General features: G+C 41.8%; 1 protein-coding gene across 7 annotated transcripts in view; it reads left to right on the forward strand.

The window, feature by feature from the left end:
* Window positions 1-21: 21 nt before the first annotated feature.
* The window catches only part of TMEM68 (transmembrane protein 68), a 34,646-nt gene continuing 16,452 nt past the window's right edge, over window positions 22-18,215 (forward strand). For 3 of the 7 annotated variants that reach the window (XR_010658637.1, XM_065902690.1, XM_065902695.1), the window contains exons 1-2: window positions 48-191; window positions 10,527-10,920. Coding sequence is in view for 6 of the 7 variants with exons in the window: in XM_065902690.1 (XP_065758762.1) it covers window positions 10,596-10,920 (325 nt within the window). In the remaining variant the exon portion in view is untranslated. Of the gene's footprint in view, window positions 192-9,876; window positions 9,922-10,526; window positions 10,921-18,215 lie in introns of all 7 variants that reach the window. The other 4 variants (XM_065902692.1, XM_065902693.1, XM_065902691.1 and 1 more) reach the window with 4 other exon arrangements.

Consider the following 18,215-nt stretch of genomic DNA (forward strand, 5'->3'; position numbering starts at 1 on the left):
AGGGGCGGGACGACGAGCGGTGTAGCACACAACACTGTCCGGAATGCAGCCGGCGCTTGGCTTTTTCCTCCCGCGTCGCTCGGGGAGAACGGCCGCTGGAGTGTCTCCGCTTCCCCGGGTGAGCCACTGAGGAGCTCCCGCCGCTGTTCCAGGGTGAGGGCGAGCAGAGCCGCCTCTGCTTTTCGCTTTAGGTGCGTCGTCCCCGCCTGGGGTTCCTCGAACTCGAGGAGCAGAGCTCCTCGGCCCCCGGCCAGTCTCCCGGGCAGCGGCCCCAAGGCCGAGCGTCTGGTCTCTTCGGGGCCCTGCGGAGTCCTCAGGCTCCCCCTGGACTCGGGGTTCGGCTCGGGCCCCGGAGTGGCCGGCAGGGGAGGCCCTGCCTGGGTGACAACGAGCCAGTTCACCTTGGCCTGCATCTCCGCCCCCCCCACGCCCCAACGCTGCAGTTCGGCGGGTGTGGCCTCCACTTGGGTGGGGGGGCGAGGTGTCCCCGTTCCCTGCCTGCCTCCGGGGCCGCTCTGATGGGGATGCGAGTGGCACCCCCTTGTGTGGTTTTGGGGAGGGGGGGCGTCCACGTGCGTCCGGCTCGGGTCTTGGTCGATGCCCTTCTTACCACCTTCGTAACCAAGGCTGGCCACTTGACCCCCCGAACTTGGCTGTGAGTGAAACCGCTCGGTTGTGTCCAACTCTTTGCGACCCCGTGGACTGTAGATCGCCAGGCTCCTCTGTCCATGGGATTCTCCAGGCAAGAATACTGGAGTGGGTTGCCATTTCTTTCTCCAAGGGTTCTTCCCAACCCAGGGATCGAACCCGGGTCTCCCACTTTGCAGGCAGACACTTTATCCTCTGAGCCACCAGGGAAGCCAGAGTCTGTAAATAGGGATGATGCGTAGCACCTGCTTCGTAGGGCGGCTGGGAAGGATGGAAGAGAACCATGAGCATCAGACTTCTCACCAGTGCTGTTAATAGTCTGGGTGGGTACCTACTCTGGAGGCGCCTGGTACTGTCTCGGTCTCCGAGGTTTGCAGCCTGTAAGACAGGACTGCTGATCAATACTTAAAAGATACGTGTGTCCAAACCAGGATGTGGAAAACTGGATCAGCTCTGCTGGGTTTGAAAAAAGCAGTGCTTGGCTTTGGTTGAGATCGCCCACACAGGTTCCTCCAGGAAGCATGTTTATACCTGAAGCTTGTGGAGCATTTAGGACTTGGTTTGTGCTGTGGGTCCTGAAGTTGGTTTAGTATTCCTGCCTACTCCAGGGGATCTTCCCAACCCAGATATCGACCCCCCATCTCTTGGGTCTCCTGCATTGGTAAGCGGATTCTTTATCACTGAGCCACCAGGGAAGCCCAGAATAAGTAAGAGCTGAGATAAAATACGGAGGTTTAGAATGGTCATTCATGTTCTGGCCTCTTTTACTGGCTGGTGGAAGTAGAAGTTTACCAGAAGTTTACCAGAATGATACACCAGTACGGATGTGTAACATCTGGGGGATAAGAGCAGTTAAACAAATAAGGGTAGAACAGCAATTATCAAACAGGGTGGTAGATTTTAACTAGGAATCGAGGGACATTCTAAGATTGAAAAAGAAAAAACATCTTGAAAGGGAATTCGGATCAGAACTTAAGAGTCTGAAGCTTGAAAGCCAAAAGATAAGATGGTTGATTTTGCCAGATAGCATAACTGAAATATTAGATAAACTTCTGCTTTATTGATGGTTTGACGTAGAATGCTTATTCACTGAAACTGAGTGTGAGAGCCCTGTTAAACCATTATGAAATACACAAAAAGAAAAAGGGAAAATTAATTAGTGTTTCAGTGAGTATTTCTTGTAACTCGCATTTTCGACATATTTGCAATTTGGCTCCATGGTGGTGAAAGTACTGGTAATGATTAAAAAAAAGAAGAATAAATTTATTTCCTGAAGGTTTTGTAGAAAACAAAATAGCCCTCTGTTTTACTGGTTTTTGAAATATTCTCATTTTAACATCTACCAAGTAATTTACTGTAAAAGTTCTTCATCAGCAACATCGACATGCTGATATGTCAACTTGGTAGCTTTTTCTCACAAGTTGCGTAATTCCAGATGGGAAAGTATATGTGATGCGTAGGACTCTGTGTCATTGGAGAGTTTTTTTGGGGGGGTAGGGCTTAGGAAATACTCTGGTATCTTGGTAACTAAAATAAATCTCCTCCAAAACATCTTTTAAACAATGATAGTGAAAGGTTGATGCTGAACCTCGAAAAGACGCCGGGATTCTTGGCTTCCGGAGAAGAAGAATTCAATCTGGGGCCAGAGACAAGGCTTGATCACTCAGAGCTTTTGTGTAATAAAGTTTTATTAAAGTATAAAGGAGATAGAGAAAGCTTCTGACATAGACGTCAGAAGGGGGTAGACAAGAGTACCTGCTTGCTAGTGTTAGCAATGGAGTTACATACTCTCCAGTGAATCCAAAGAATGTCTGCAGGTTGTAAAGACCTCACCAGACCTACTCCCATAATTTACATTTTAAGATAACAGGATTAGCCAGAAGGTTTAATCCAGAGACTGTCTTCAGGCAGGATACCTTATTGTTTTAAGATAACAGGATTAGAGGGAAAAAACTTCCTCCTTGAGAATTCCAAACCCCTCTCCTAGGGGACCCCTAGACTTCTTATCAACCTGCCTACGAAATGCCTCTCTCAATAGTTTTTACTGGATGAAAATAAAGTGGTAGGGAGTCATGTACAGCCTGTGGTAAATTGGAGGGGGCAAAAGCCCAGGCAGAAGAAGAGGGAAGAGAAATTGCAATGTTAATATTTTTAGCCATTCTGTCAGAGAGGGAGTGAGACTTAAAAAGTGTAATGAAAATCGAAGTAGGAAGTAGGAGGACTGGGTTTTAATTTTGACTCAGTTTTTCACTGAATTAGTTTAGTAACTGGGTAAGTCTACTTGGCTTTCTGTTTTTAACTTTTCTGCACAATTAAGAGGTGGTATTCATTGAGATCTAAAGCTATTTTCTCATTTTCGTATGAGTATTCTGTCAACTCAAAAGCTCATTATTTAAATCCCTCCCATAGTTCTCTCGCGAAAGGTTTTGGGACTCTTATCTTGGTCCATATTTTTGTCAAAGATTTGGATGAACAAATTCACCTCTATCTGTATTTAGTTAGCCAGCATTGCTTGGGTGATTAGCATGTCCTGGGCATATTATCCTAAGTACCTTTGCATATGTTTTCTCATATAACCATCTATTTTGTTTACTGATACATCCCTGTGTTTAGAATAGTGCCCAGCACAAACTACATACTTGCTCAATGACTATTTATTGAATACATGAATTCATAATCAGTGATGTAAGTCTTCTTTGTGCCATCCTCTTTCTTGCATGCTGTATTCTATCCCCTCTGGGCCAGGCCCCAGCAATTATCTTCTCTCTTGATCATCCGTTTCTCGTTCTCCCATTGACACATCATCAATGGTATTAAAAACTGCAATAGTTTTGTTCACTGTGAGACAACAACAAACTTGACTCACATTCCCCACCAACCTGTTTTTCTGTGCCTTTACGCAACAGCATTCCTCTGAATATTTGCTATTTCCAGTTCATTCCCTCCCAATCTTTCTTGAACCTATTTCACCTTTTATCCCCCACTGAATCAAAACTGTTCTTACAGGGCTGGCCACTGCCTCTGTGTTGTGAAATCCAAGGATCACTTATCATTTCTCATCTTGACCTCCCAGCATCATTGAGAACTCCTCCTTTCTTACTCTGATGTCCACGATGCCATTCCTGGAAGGAGGATGTTAGTTGCTCATTGGCTTCCCAGCTTCTAAAATGTTGAGGGCCCCAAGGCTCAGTCATGGAAGCTTTTTTATTTTATATTCACTCCCTAGAGGGATATTCTTTAGTTTTCCAGTTTTCAATACTGGTCTGTATGTCATTGACTCCCAGATGTATTACCCAAGCCCTGACCTTCTTGTGAAACTGCTGTGTCCAGCTCCCTGTTGAACATCTTCACTTGGATGTCCAGTACAACCTGGACGTGTTCAAACCTGAATTCCTGATGGGCAGGATTTCCTGGGATGCCTAAACCTGTTCTTCCAGCAACTCCCTCTTTTTACAAGCCAGCTGATGATAGTCATGCTTGTTTAGTGCTTTTCTAGTGGAAGGCACTCTTCTAAGGTTTGTTCACAGTAGTCTTATTCAGTTCAGTTCAGTTCAGTCGCTCAGTCGTGTCTGACTCTTTGGACCCCATGGACTGCAGCATGCCAAGCTTCCCTGTCCATTGCCAACTCCCAGAGCTTGCTCAAACTTAACGTCCTTCGAGTCAGTGATGCCATCCAACCATCTCATCCTCTGTCGTCCCCTTCTCCTCCTGCCTTCAATCTTTCCCAGCAATGGGGTCTTTTCCAATGAGTCAATTCTCACCAGGTGGCCAAAGTATTGGAGCCTCAGTTTTAGCATCGGTCCTTCCAATTAATATTCAGGACTGATTTCCTTTAGGATTGACTGGTTGGATCTCCTTGGAGTCCAAGGGACTCTCAAGAATCTTCTCCAACATCACAATTCGGAAAGAATCAATTCTTCAGCAGTCAGCTTTCTTTATGGTCCAACTCACATCTATATATGACTACTGGATAAACCATAGATTTGACTAGATGGACCTTTGTCACAAAGTAATGTCTCTGCTCTCTAGGTTTTTAATAGCTTTTCCACTCTCCTCTTTCACTTTCATCAAGAGGCTTCCTCTTCACTTTCTGCCATAAGGGTGGTATCATCTGCATATCTGAGGTTATTGATATTTCTCTGGGCAATCTTGATTCCAGCTTGTGATTCATCCAGCCCTGCATTTTGCATGATGTACTCTGCATATAAGTTATATAAGTAGGGTGACAATATACAACCTTGACGTACTCCTTTCCTAATTTGGAACCAGTCTGTTGTTCCATGTCGGGTTCTCACTGTTGCTTCTTGATTTGCATACAGATTTCTCTGGAGGCAGGTAAGGTGGTCTGGTATTCCCCTCTCTTGAAGAATTTTCCACAGTTTGTTGTGATCCATGTAGTCAAAGGTTTTGGCATAGTCAATAAAGCAGAAGTAGATGTTTTTTCTAGAACTCTCTTGGTCCAGTGGATGTCGGCAATTTGGTCTCTGTTTCCTCTGCCTTTTCTAAATCCAGCTTGAACATCTGGAAGTTCTCTGTTCACATACTGTTGAAGCCTAGCGTGGAGAACTTTGAGCATTATTTTGCTAGCATGTGAGATGACTGCAACTGTGCGGTAGTTTGAGCATTCTTTGGCATTGCCTTTCTTTGGGATTGGAATGAAAACTGACCTTTTCCAGTCCTGTGTCCACTGCTGAGTTTCCCAAATTTGCTGACATATTGAGTGCAGCACTTTCACAGAATCTTCCTTTAGGATTTGAAATAGCTTAGCTGGAATTCCATCATCTCCACTAGTTTTGTTCATCGTGATGCTTCATAAGGCCCAGTTGACTTTGCATTCCAGGATGTCTGACTCTACCTGAGTGTGATCACACCATCATGGTTATCTGGGTCATTATGATCTTTTTTGTGTAGTTCTGTGTATTCTTGCCACCTCTTCTTAATATCTTCTGCTTCTGTTTGGTCCATACCGTTTCTGTCCTTTATTGTGCCCATCTTTGCATGAAATGTTCCCTTGGTATCTCTAATTTTCTTGAAGCGATCTCTAGCCTTTCCCATTCTATTCTTTTTCTCTATTTCCTGCATTGAAGAATGAGAAGATGAGTGCACGTTCTTCTACTCTGCCATCTTGGACTTCAAGACAGTCTTATTAGGTTGATACTGTTATCCTCATTTGTAGATGGAGAAACTGAAGCAGAGACATATTATGTAACTTGTCTTGAGTTCCACAATAAGAGGCGAGCCCTGCCGTGTATCCACTCATGTTGCCTGAAAATGTATGGCCATCCAGACTTCTCCTCTTATTCATGTTCTACATTCATTACCAGTGCATACTGTTGGCTTCATCCTCAAAATATATCCAGAAGTTGACCATCTCTTATAGCCTTCCCTCTGCACACTTGTCCTGCCACCTTCACGACTCATCTTGGTGACCACAGTAATGTCCTGTTGCCCCCTATGCAGCGTATTCTCAACACAGCTGACATTGAGAACCAAAGTTGGAAATCTCATCCTTCTGACACCTTTCCCCTCTCTCTTAGGTAAAAGCTAGCCCACAAAATTCTACAGTGCTCTCTGTTTCCAACTGCGCACCCCACCCCTCTTCTTCACCCTGCCTGCTTTTCTGTTCCTCCCTCCACCCCAAAGTGCACATCACTTGTGCTTACCATTTTTTTCAGCCAGGAATTCTCTTCTAAAGGCGCACGTGGTTTGCTTCCTCACATCCTCGGGGCTTTGCTCAAACAGGTGACACAGTGGTAAAGAATCTGCCTGCTGATGCAGGAGATGTAGGAGACACAGATTCAGTTCATTCCCTGGGTCAGGAATATCCCCTGGAGTAGGAAATGGCAACCCACTCCAGTATTCTTGCCTGGAGAATCCCATCAACAGAAGAGCCTGGTGGGCTGCAGTTCATGGGATTGCAAAGAGTTGGACATGACTGGGCACAGACACAGACCTTTGAAGGTGGAACGGGCACCTTTTGAGTCTTCTGTTCTGGAATGTTTTAAATCGAAGGGTTGACCATTTGTGGAGGAGGTTCTTGTGTGTGGTTCACTGGCTGCTGTTAAGGGGTGGCTGGATCTTGTGATGGGTCCTCGTAGCCTCTGTCCCCGGGATTCTACCTGTACACTGTCCCTTCCCCTCTACTGTGTGTGTGAAGTATGTGTGACAGGTCAGAACGTGACCAGGGCTAAGAGAGAGTGTTCTATTACCAATTTGGGTGGAGGGAGGTACTAAAGGTTTTAAAACCATGAGATTTTAGAATCCTATTAAAAATTGGAAATGAGACTAGATTACTGGGACAGTTCTATTAAGCAGTAAGGGTCAGCTCACCAAAATGATTGGTTTTCAGGCCCGGGAAAGCTTCTTTTAACATATGAGAGAGGCTATCATAAATTTTAATGTATTAACTATTGGAACGCTCTCTCTGTTGAGATATAATTCATCATAATATTCCCATTTTTAAAATGTGCCACTTGGTGGTTTTTAGTATATTCACAAGGTCGTACAGCCATCACTACCATCCAGATCCAGGACATTTTTATTGTCCCTCAAAGACACCTCTGTTTCCATTGGCAGTCTCTTCTCATTGCCCTGCCTCCAGCCCCAGGCAGCCAGTAGCCTTTGTGTCTGTGTGAATTAACCTGTTCTGGGTGTTTCATAGAAATGAAATTATGTAATATGTGGCCTTCAGTATCTGACTTTTTTTTTTTTTTACTTAGTATAATGTTTTCAGGGTTCACTTATATTGTGGTATGAACTAGTACTTTATTTCTTTTTGTGCCTAAAAAATCTTTTTTCTGGCTATAGCATATTTTTATCCATCAATTGATGGACATTTGAGTTGTTTCCATTTTTTTGGCTATCATGACTAAATGCTGCTGTCAACAACTGTATGCAGATTTTTCCGTGAATAGGTTTTCAGTTCTCTTGGGTGTATACATAGGATGAGAATTACTGGGTCCAGTGGTAACTCTATGTTTAACTTTTTGAGGACTGCCAAACTGATTTCCACAGTGACTAGCAATGTACAAAGGTTCTCATTTTGCCATGTCATCAGTGTCATTTGTTACTTTCCTCCTTTCTTTGATGATAGCCACCCTAGTGAGGAAAGCTCTTATTTTAAAAAGTAATAAGTTTTGCTGTGTTGTTTTACTCTGAATTCTCAGTTCAGTCAGTTCAGTTGCTCAGTCGTGTCTGACTCTTTGCGACCCCATGAATTGCAGCACGCCAGGCCTCCCTGTCCATCATTAACTCCTGGAGTTTACTCAAACCCATGTCCATCGAGGCGGTGATGCCATCCAACCATCATCCTCTATCGTCCCCATCTCCTCCTGCCCCCAACCCCTCCCAGCATCAGGGTCTGTTCCAATGAGTCAACTCTTTGCATGAGGTGGCCAAAGTACTGGAGTTTCAGCTTCAGCATCAGTCCTTCCAGTGAACACCCAGGACTGATCTTTAGGATGGACTGGTTGGATCTCCTCGTAGTCCAAGGGACTCTCAAGAGTCTTCTCCAACACCATAGTTCAAAAGCATCAATTTTTCAGTGATCAGCTTTCTTCACAGTCCAACTTTCACATCCATACATGACCACTGGAAAAACCATAGCCTTGACCAGATGGACCTTTGCTGGCAAAGTAATGTCTCTGCTTTTTAATATGCTATCTAGGTTGGTCATAACTTTCCTTCCAAGGAATAAGTGTCTTTTAATTTCATGGCTGCAATCACCATCTGCAGTGATTTGGGGGCCCAAAAAAATAAAGTCTGACACTGTTTCTACTGTCTCCCCATCTATTTCCCATGAAGTGATGGGACCAGATGCCATGATCTTAGTTTTCTGAATGTTAAGCTTTAAGCCAAGTTTTTCACTCTCCTCTTTTACTTTCATCAAGAGGCTTTTTAGTTCCTCTTCTCTTTCTGCCATAAGGGTGGTGTCATCTGCATATCTGAGGTTATTGATATTTCTCCTGGCAATCTTGATTCCAGCTTGTGCTTCTTCCAGCCCAGTGTTTCTCATGATGTACTCTGCATATAAGTTAAATAAGCAGGGTTACAATATACAGCCTTGACGTACTCTGAATGCTCAAACACTGATAAATTTTAGTGGTTTGTCTCTGTGTGTGTTCATGTTTAGTCATTCAGTTGTGTCCAACTCTTTGTGACCCCATGGACTGTAGCACGCTAGGCTCCTCTGTCCGTGGAATTCTTCAGGCAAGAATACTGGAGTGGGTTGCCATTTCCTTCTGCTTAACTCTTTTGATGGGTTGGTTAAAATGTGATGTAGATAAAACACAGATTGTGGGCTCAATGTATGCTGTGTCCACCTTCTTTACCACGACAGGCCCAGATTTCTCACAGATAAGTGCTATTGGTTACCAGGAAATCAGACACATCCTCCATCCCTGGGAGAATAAGTCGATTCTGTGTGCTGCCAACACGCCGGTTTATTAGCAAGATAATCTTGGCTTCAAGACATCACGTGACTGCTCTTGCATACATCTGTCTCCCTCTCCCTCCATCTCTTTCTTGCATTTTTTTCCTATCCCGCCTCATCCACAAAGGATTTGATATGATTTTCATTAAGGTTACATGGTATGGAATAATGATAAAATATCTCTTAGAATCAGATGCAGAGAAAATAGGAATGGAAGAAGGAAATCTTATTTAGGAGATTGTAATCATGAGGGCTAATACAGTTGTGTCTTCAAATATCATGTTTGACCGTCAGCTTATCCAGCAGTTACTAAAAAGAGACATCACCTGTTACACATCCTAACTTCATATTTTTTCTCTAAAGAAGCACAGTTTTCTGTAACTCTGAGTTCAAAAATGTCTTAGGTAGGGGGTTTAAGAGTTATAGGGGCTTCCTAGGTGGCTCAGTGGTAAAGAATCTGCCTGCAGTGCAGGGGATGTGGGTTGATCCCTGGTTCAGGGAGATCCCCTGGAGGAGGAAATGGTAACCTACTCCAGTATTCTTGCCTGTGAAAGCCCGTGAACAGAGGAACCGTTTCGTATAGAGCTAAAAGAGTATATAGAGGTCTTCACTAAGAACTTTGGTAGCATGAGTAGAATTTTGAATTGTGATACACTGGTGTAGGGCAGGAAGCATGTTTGTCACACATTGTGTTTATGTCTCTTGCCATTTATCTTATGGAAATTCTGTCTCTAGGTATTAATGATTATCTTTTTTTGAGTCATATTTTTCTTCCATTTGTATATGTTGTTTTCCAGAATACAGACATTGAAGCTTGGGACAAAATATTTATCTAATTTCTGGTAAGTTAAGTGAATGCTTTAGGGAGTGACACAAAATAATTGTATGCTCTGTTTCTTCACTCATTTAAGATACAAGAGAAATTTTAGTGACATATAAGATAAAAATTATGTTGATAAATTTTTATTATTGTATAACATAAAAGGAACAGAGAACTTTTCTATAAACCTGCTTGTAAAAGATAATACCCCAAAACACATGTCATCACTTCCTAAAGAATTGGGTTACTTTTATTGAATCAGATATTGATGTTTTCTTCTCTGAAGAATAGTTATCTCAACATAACTCAGTTTAAGATACAAATGCTTAGTATGACCCACTTAAGATATAGTCAAATTATTCAGATCAAGCTGCAGTTTCATTCATCGGCTTTGTTTTCCTCTTGTAACTGTAGCTTGTGAGTTATTTTCAGAAGCTAAGCCCAGCATGCTTCAGGAGTGGACAGAGGATACCCATTTTCACATTTAAATCTGCAACGAGGTTAAGAGTTAACAACCGACTCATTTTTGTTATTAAGAAAGGACTTTGCACCATATTTTTACATAGACCAAAACATTTACCCTCTCAGCTGTGAAGAGAATCACGCTGGATTATTTTTCTCTTCTAGTGGCTAAGTTGAAGACCTGCCATGACGATGAAGAAAGAGACTGCATTTGCTGTTAACACCTAAAGAAAAATGACCAATAAGAACCAAAGCTGTGGTGTGGGACAGGATTCCATGCCCTCCATGACTTGTCTCATCCACGTCCTTGAAGCGTGGTTTGGTGTGGAGCACTTGGAGGACTACTGGAATTTTGCAAACTACCTCTTGTGGGTTTTCACACCACTCCTCCTTTTAATACTCCCTTACTTCACCATCTTTCTGCTGTACCTTACTATCGTTTTCTTACACATTTATAAGAGGAAGAATGTGCTAAAAGAAGCCTACTCCCATAATCTGTGGGATGGTGCAAGGAAGACGGTGGCGACCCTGTGGGACGGACACGCGGCTGTCTGGCATGGTAAGCAGATCGCTTTGTGCTCTGGGCTTCTGCTGGTGTGGGTGCACTGACACCCCATCATCATCCCTGTGGTTGATTGAAGAGATGTTGAAAAATATGGAGGGGAGAGTTACTGTTTCTTGTTATCTGTTTGCATGTGTGGTGCACATGTATTGTCTTTATTAAAGTGATTTTCTTCTAAGCACATTCGTTTCCATTAAACAAAGAACCATATAGTAGAATATGACAATAAGCTAAAATTAAAAAATGAATATTTAACATCTAAAAGTAAGAGACGAACAGTATAGAAAACTGTTTTGAAAGTGCTTTAATTATTTAGTGTTTACTTCCATTTTGTTCAAAATAAGTTTGACTTTCCCAGTGTCAAGATTTTTAAACAATGAAATACTAAGTAATAATATTTTTAAGTTAAATATAATCTATATACCAAAATTTACCCATTTTCTGTTTGCCAGATTTCAAAAGTCATTGTGTGACTTACTAAGCTAATGTGTTGTCACTTTAAATCTACATATGCCTGCAAGTCATTTTTGAGCACTTGACCATGCCATCCGGTGTCAAATGCTTAACACGCATCAGTTCTTATAACACAGTAGATGGAGCCCACATATTATCTCCATTTTACAGTTTTCTCATAAGGAAACTGAAGAACAGAGAGGTTATCATTTACCCAAGGCCGCTAGGACACCAGGGAGAAAAGCCAGGACGCAGCCCTGGTTTCTGGGTCTCGGCCTGTGCGTCTCTGACCCGTGCTGCGCGGCAGGTCTGTCCCTGGCTGGCGGCTCGCACTCCCCGCAGTGGTCGTCAGAAGGTATGCAGACAGTAAACACATGCTACTGACGTAGTGAATTTACTATTTACCCGCTAATACCAATGCCCTTGCCAGTCAGCGCAGCCCTCACACCCTCTGGTGGCTGTTCACCCACCACCATGGGATGGTGTCTCCACGTTCCATGACCAGAGCCTGCAACTGTGTAGACAGCTGTTTGTTCATTGTCTATACAGCCGTGAGACAGAAATGCAGTGGCCTGGTTTATAGGACTCGGGAGTCTATGTCCCCCTTCCACTTGTAACCTCCCGTATTTCAGGATAACGCATATTGTAAGGAATTTGAATTTATTTATGTTTCAAGAGACATGATTTAATTTCTGTAAATTCAAGTATTGAACTTATTTTGTAAGTGAGTATATAATTTTGAAGTATTTATTCTTTGTTTTTCTGAGATATTTCTAAATATGCCCCTATGGCTCAGAGGAAGTAAAAATATAGATTACTTCTTACCCTGTTTTAATGTTCTGTTACGATAATTTAGCACTGTATTTTATTGGGATAAGTGATGCTTTTTAAAAGTTTTCTCCACTCATTTAGTGACATACACAATAGGTATTTGTGTGCACATTCAGATGTCAGATGTCAAATCAGTTTTAATTTATGCTTTGTAAAGAATCTTCAGAGAAGTTTTTAACTAATAAAAATGTTCACTGTAGAAAATGTGGCAAGTAAAAAATATGGAGAAGAAAATAGCAGTCACCTAAAATTTGCCATGCCATTGAATTCTGGTGTGTTTATTGCCCTTTATTATTGCTTTTTATTTGTGTGGCAGACTAGTATCTGCATGTCACTGAGCCTTCTTACATGACTTGTAATGACTGTATAGACTCTGTAAATCCAATAGCTAATTTAGTTAGTTACCTGTCACACTGTCATTTGTTTGTAACTGGTTACTATAAGTATCTTTACATAAGAATCTATCCAGTGTTTCCTGTTTTGAACTTACATTTTACCCTCTACTGTGTATTATGTAAGTGCTCTGGCATTTTGCAAACCATTCTGTGATTCTACTACATCAAGGAACATGAATCTGATATTTCTTTAAATATCTGCATTTTTAGGTAGTCTGTCAGTGAGGTCCTTGCCTTCAAGTTGCTTACAGCCTTTAAATTATAGCAATTTTGACTTTTTTACTTTACTATTATTTTTTTAAAACATGGACATATTTTATTCACTAAATGGGTTCTCCAAGTTAAACCACAGGTAGTAGGATTTTTTTTCCTTTTTTTTTTTTGCATATATGTATATATATATTTAAATTTATTTTTTAATTGAAGGATAACTGCTTTATAGAATTGTAGAAGAGATTTTTATGGAAAATTAAATTGAGGTTTCAAGAGAACATTCCCGCTTTCCTTCAGGTGGCCTTCAGGTGAGTTGGAGTTTCTTCGCCTCCTGTGTCTCACACAGGGAAGGCCACCTGGGCCCACTGGCTGGAGCTCAAACCAGCCTCTTCCCAGTCACAGCTGGGTGACCTCAGGCAGGTTACCTCGCTTCCTTTGCCCTTTCTCCCTTCTCCCTCTTCCTACTCCCTTCCTGTTTCCACAACTATGACTTTTTTAAACTTCATTTAAAAAAATGTTTAGAATTACAGGAAAGTTGCAAAAATAATACAGAGTTCCTGACGTTTTTCACTCAGCTTTCCCTCATGTTAGCATCTTACATAACCGTGTGTACAGTTATCAGATTAACGGTGGTACAACACTATCAACCAAACTACAGATGTTACTGGAATCTTATCAGGTTCCCTGCCAGAGTCCTTTTTACCAGGATCCCATTCTGCATTTAGTTGTCATATCTTCTCCAACTTAAGACGGGTTTTTCATCTTTTATGACCCTCACACTTTTGCAGAGTACTGCTCAGTGATTTTGTGGACTGTCTCTTAATTTAGGTATGATGTTCTCCATAATTAGACTGAAGTTGTGCATTTTTTACCAGAATCCCACTGATGATGAGTTCTCAGTACATTGTATTCAAGGTGCCTGATGTTAATACCTGCGATGGTGACTTTGATCACATGGTTGAGGGAGTGTCTGCTAGGTTTTTCCACCACAAAGTTGCTAGTTTTTACTTTTTAATTGATAAATGTCTTGGAAGAGCTCCTTTAAAGCTATGTAAATAACCTTTCTCTTCAAACAAGATACTAAACTTTTCTGAACTTCATTTTCCTCTTCTGTAAAATGGATTGTTTTAAGGATTCATTGGATCTTGATATAAAGTACTTAGAATAATTTCTATTATGTAATAAAAATTCAACAAATGTTAGCTCTCATAATTATAGAGCATCTTGCTCCAATAATTTGGAAAGCACTCAAATACATCACTTGCCTCTTGGTCATTATTAAGTTCAACTTCACACACCTGCTATGTTCAAGATTCCTAATATTTTCAAGGCACATTTTTAGGCTGTCAAGGTTTTGACTCTTGTTGCTAGCAAGAAATGCATTCTTCCACCCAGTGTATACACACAGGTTTATCTACTTCGTCAAGTGTGTAGAGACTGTTTTCATGTGATCGGCTCTGTGTTCTATCCTGCTGTCTTATTTAAAAAGAAAAATGCTGACAGTAACTCACTAAAGTGAATGCACAACTCAGTGAGTGGATGGCCACAAGCGTTTGACAATCTCAGGTGCAGGTTAGCCTGGCCACACCTCTGGCAGGAGGTGTGGTGAGGGGCAAGGGCACAGACGCCCTCCCCCGCCCCCCTCCCCGCTATTGTGTGACCTTGAGTAGCTGGTTATATGGGTTTTGCCTCCTTGGGCTTCCTCATCAGTGCAGGGATTCTATGAGGACCATATGATATAATTACTATGGGTCCAGTAGTGCCTGGCAGGTGAATACCCAGTAAGTGTCCATTCTTGTTTCTATGGGACAAAAATGAAAGCACTATTCATGGAGGAAGTAGCTTTTAAACAAGGATTTGAAGAATGAGTGGGGAAATAACTGAGTAACTGTTTCACAGAATCCCCCTGCAATGCAGGAGACCGTGGTTCGATTGCCGGGTCAGGAAGATCCGCTGGAGAAGAGATAGGCTACCCACTCCAGGATTCTTGGGCTTCCCAGGTGGCTCAGCTGGTGAAGAATCCGCCTGCAATGTGGGAGACCTGGGTTTGATCCCTGGGTTGGGAAGATCCCCTGGAGAAGGGAAAGGCTACCCACTCCAGTATTCTGGCCTGGAGAATTCCGTGGAGTGTATAGTCCATGAGGTTGCAAAGAGTCAGACATGACTGAACGACTTTCACTTCACCTCACACCATTATATTTAAGAATTAAATGCACAGTTTTTGAAGGCAAAGAGAAATGATCAAAATTGGTTTAAGGAGAGAGAAACAGAGCAGACCAATAATCATACAATAAATATTGAAACTAATCAAAGTCTATACCCTCCTTCACAAAGGGCTGAGAGTCCACAAGTTAGGCTAAACTTTTAAGGAACAGATAATGCCCCTCTTAAAGTGAGAGTGTAGGAAAAAGTGGAGGTAAACTGGTTATTTTGCAAGGATAGGAGAACTTTGCTATTGAAACTAAGGAGAACACAAAAGGGAGATTTGTAGGTCAGTCTCAAAGTAGTTTTATAAAATTTAGTACTTATGATAAAAAAGAAACATAGTAAGTGAAAACTAAAGGTACTACTTTAATAAGGGGGAATGTTCCAGAAGTATTCAACAAAAATGATCCACATTAGAGAAGTGAAAGCAGTTACCATAAGTAGGAAATAGGACAAGGTTGCTCTCAACTTCTGCTGTTTAACATTCTCTTGGAGCTCCTGGAAATAAATAAAGAGATGAGAAAAGAAGCCTGAAAGAACTAAGTGAATCCACTTACTAATATTGATAAGTTTGCTTAAACACAAAATCATATACTACCAATAATCATTTTTAAAATGGAAATATTCTTTTTGAGACTAAATCTAACAAAAACCATGTAAGAACTTTAAGGAGAAACTATATGCTTTACAGATGGAATTCGAAACAGTTGAAGTGGATACAAAGTCTCAGTGTAATATAGATGTCCCTTCTATGCCCACACTCCCAGTTCAATTACTAATTCAAAATAACTGATTTTTCATCAACTTCTAAAATTCATATAGAAGAGTAAAGAGGAATAACCAAGGCAAATTGAAATAAAAGAGGGCATTTCCCCCTATCATATCAAAAGCATCAACATTTATCATGATTAAAATTACAGTGTTGGTCCAGGGAAAGGATTATCACAAGTAGATCAAACAGATTAAAAAGTTAGAAGCATGAATGTAGTAAGTGATAAAAGTGGTGTTAGCGGTCAGCACGAAAAGACGAAAATACTTGATGACTTTCAAGTACGGAAGATCTTAAAGAAGATGCAAAACAAAAGCTATTGAGAATAACTAAAAGTTGTGTCAAACGATCGGGCAGATCAAGGTAGGTCATTTACAGTGTAACTTAGAAAACAGTAAATAAAAAAATCCAATTTAAATGGTCTAAACATGTGGTCTGAAAACGACCTAAACATAAATGCCAGCAATTAGATTCACAAACACCCTAGTAATTAGGAAAGTGCAAATTAAAACTTAGCATGCTAAGATATCATTTTTACTCAAAAGATTGGCAAAAATTAGTTTGTTGACATTAGAGAGTGAGAATGTGGAGACAGGGACTCTCAGTGCCTGAGAGTATTATAGTGCAGCTAGTCAGGAGGATCATTTGGTAGCTTCTGTTATAATTTAAAATGGGTGTATCATATGATCAGTTGCCCTTATTACCCAGTTATCTCAGTATCCAGTCTAGTGATAAACTCACAAGATACAGGATGCATATAAATGGATGTTCATTGCAGCAATATTTGTGAAAAACTGGAAGCAGTCCAGTGTCCCTAAATAAGGAAATGGCCCAATGAACTGTGGTAGGAATTCATTATGGAATACTTTATAGCCATTTAAAAATCATCTATAAGAAATCACTACCTGTGTCTATCAAGTAGATGTCCAAGATATATTGTGGCATGAAAAAAAACAGATTCATTATTATAATCACAGTAGGAAACCACCTGTGTTCAAACGTGCAGACACCCCGGTACTGAGTAAAACACAGGATGTACTCAGGACCAAAAGAGGTGTCATTCTTATTCTTGGGTGAGAAGTATGTGGAAGGCTGAACCTGGAAAGGTAGACTGAAATTAAGTTGTGACGCAATTGAATGCTGTGCCCAGCCAGGAGTTTGCCTTTATTTTGTAGGTACTTTTTAGGTCCATTTGCTTTCCTGAGGAAGACCCAAAAGGATGGTATTGTCATTTTACCATAGTGTGTAGGTGTACAGCCTTAAAAACGGGGTTTTGGTGTCACATTTAGAAGGGATCATCTTTTAGGAGGGATCATCTTTTAGGAGATTAGCCTTATCTGAAATTATGGTGCATGCTTGCCTGCTCAGTCGCTTTGGTCATGTCCCACTCTTTTCAACCCCATGGACAGTAGCCTGCCAGGCTTCTCTGTCCATGGGATTCTCCAGGCAAGAATACTGGAGTATGGTACCATTTCCTCCTCCAGGGGATCTTCCCCACCCAGGGATTGAACCTGTGTCTCTTGTATTGAAAAGGGGATTCTTTACCACTAGGCCACCTGGGAAGCAAAGTGGTAGGCAGTTATCTCATTTATTACATAATAAATAAATCCCTACGGGTGAAGCTCTGGGGGAAACCAAAGAATCTGGAAAGTTATTATGATCAGGGCATAGAGTAGGGGAGGTAAATAAGGATGCATTTCACGGCCTAAAACAAGAGAGCCACATTCGTCACAGGGCTGGGCTGTTCTTGGTGAAGGGACCCAGACTACTGGAAATGTGCACAAACGTACATATGTCCAGGCCCCCTTCCTGAACAGCGGAGGGATGACGGAGCAACAGCCGTCTTGGAGAGTGACGGCTTTCTCTGAGCCGTGCTACCCATCACCTTCCAGGACTAGGGTCCTGTAGGCAGAAGACGGGGTTGCACTTCAAAACCCATGTTGGGGAGAGAGAGTGATATACTTAGAGAGTGGAGGTAAACACACAGAACGTGGTGACCACGTAATAGAGTCCGAGGGAGGAGCAGGTAAAGGCCCCAGCATTTCTATGAACACGTGACCGGAAGTGCTCCGTTAGAGACGGTCGCGTAGGCAGCGTGGAGGTGGGAGGCGCCCTGGTCCATGTGACATAGGAAAGAATGTGACATCACTTGATGGGCCTTTTTGAAGTCTGAAAGGCCTTGATAGTGTTTGACCAGTGTGACCATCCGCTGGTGCTTTCTGAGCCAGAGGTGGTATGACTACATCCATGCTTCACGATAAATGCGGTTGAATATTGGTGCTTAAGGTTTAGTGGCATGATGGTAAACTCTAGTTGTCGATAGTGAACTACTGAATTGAATTTTTCTGCTTTCAAACTGGTGATTTGGTAATATGGAAGCAGCTCAATTAATTGTCAATTCTTTTAAAAGAAAATTATTCTGGAAA

The sequence above is a fragment of the Muntiacus reevesi genome, chromosome 12 (genome assembly GCF_963930625.1).
Source record: "Muntiacus reevesi chromosome 12, mMunRee1.1, whole genome shotgun sequence".
Lineage (NCBI taxonomy): Eukaryota > Metazoa > Chordata > Mammalia > Artiodactyla > Cervidae > Muntiacus > Muntiacus reevesi.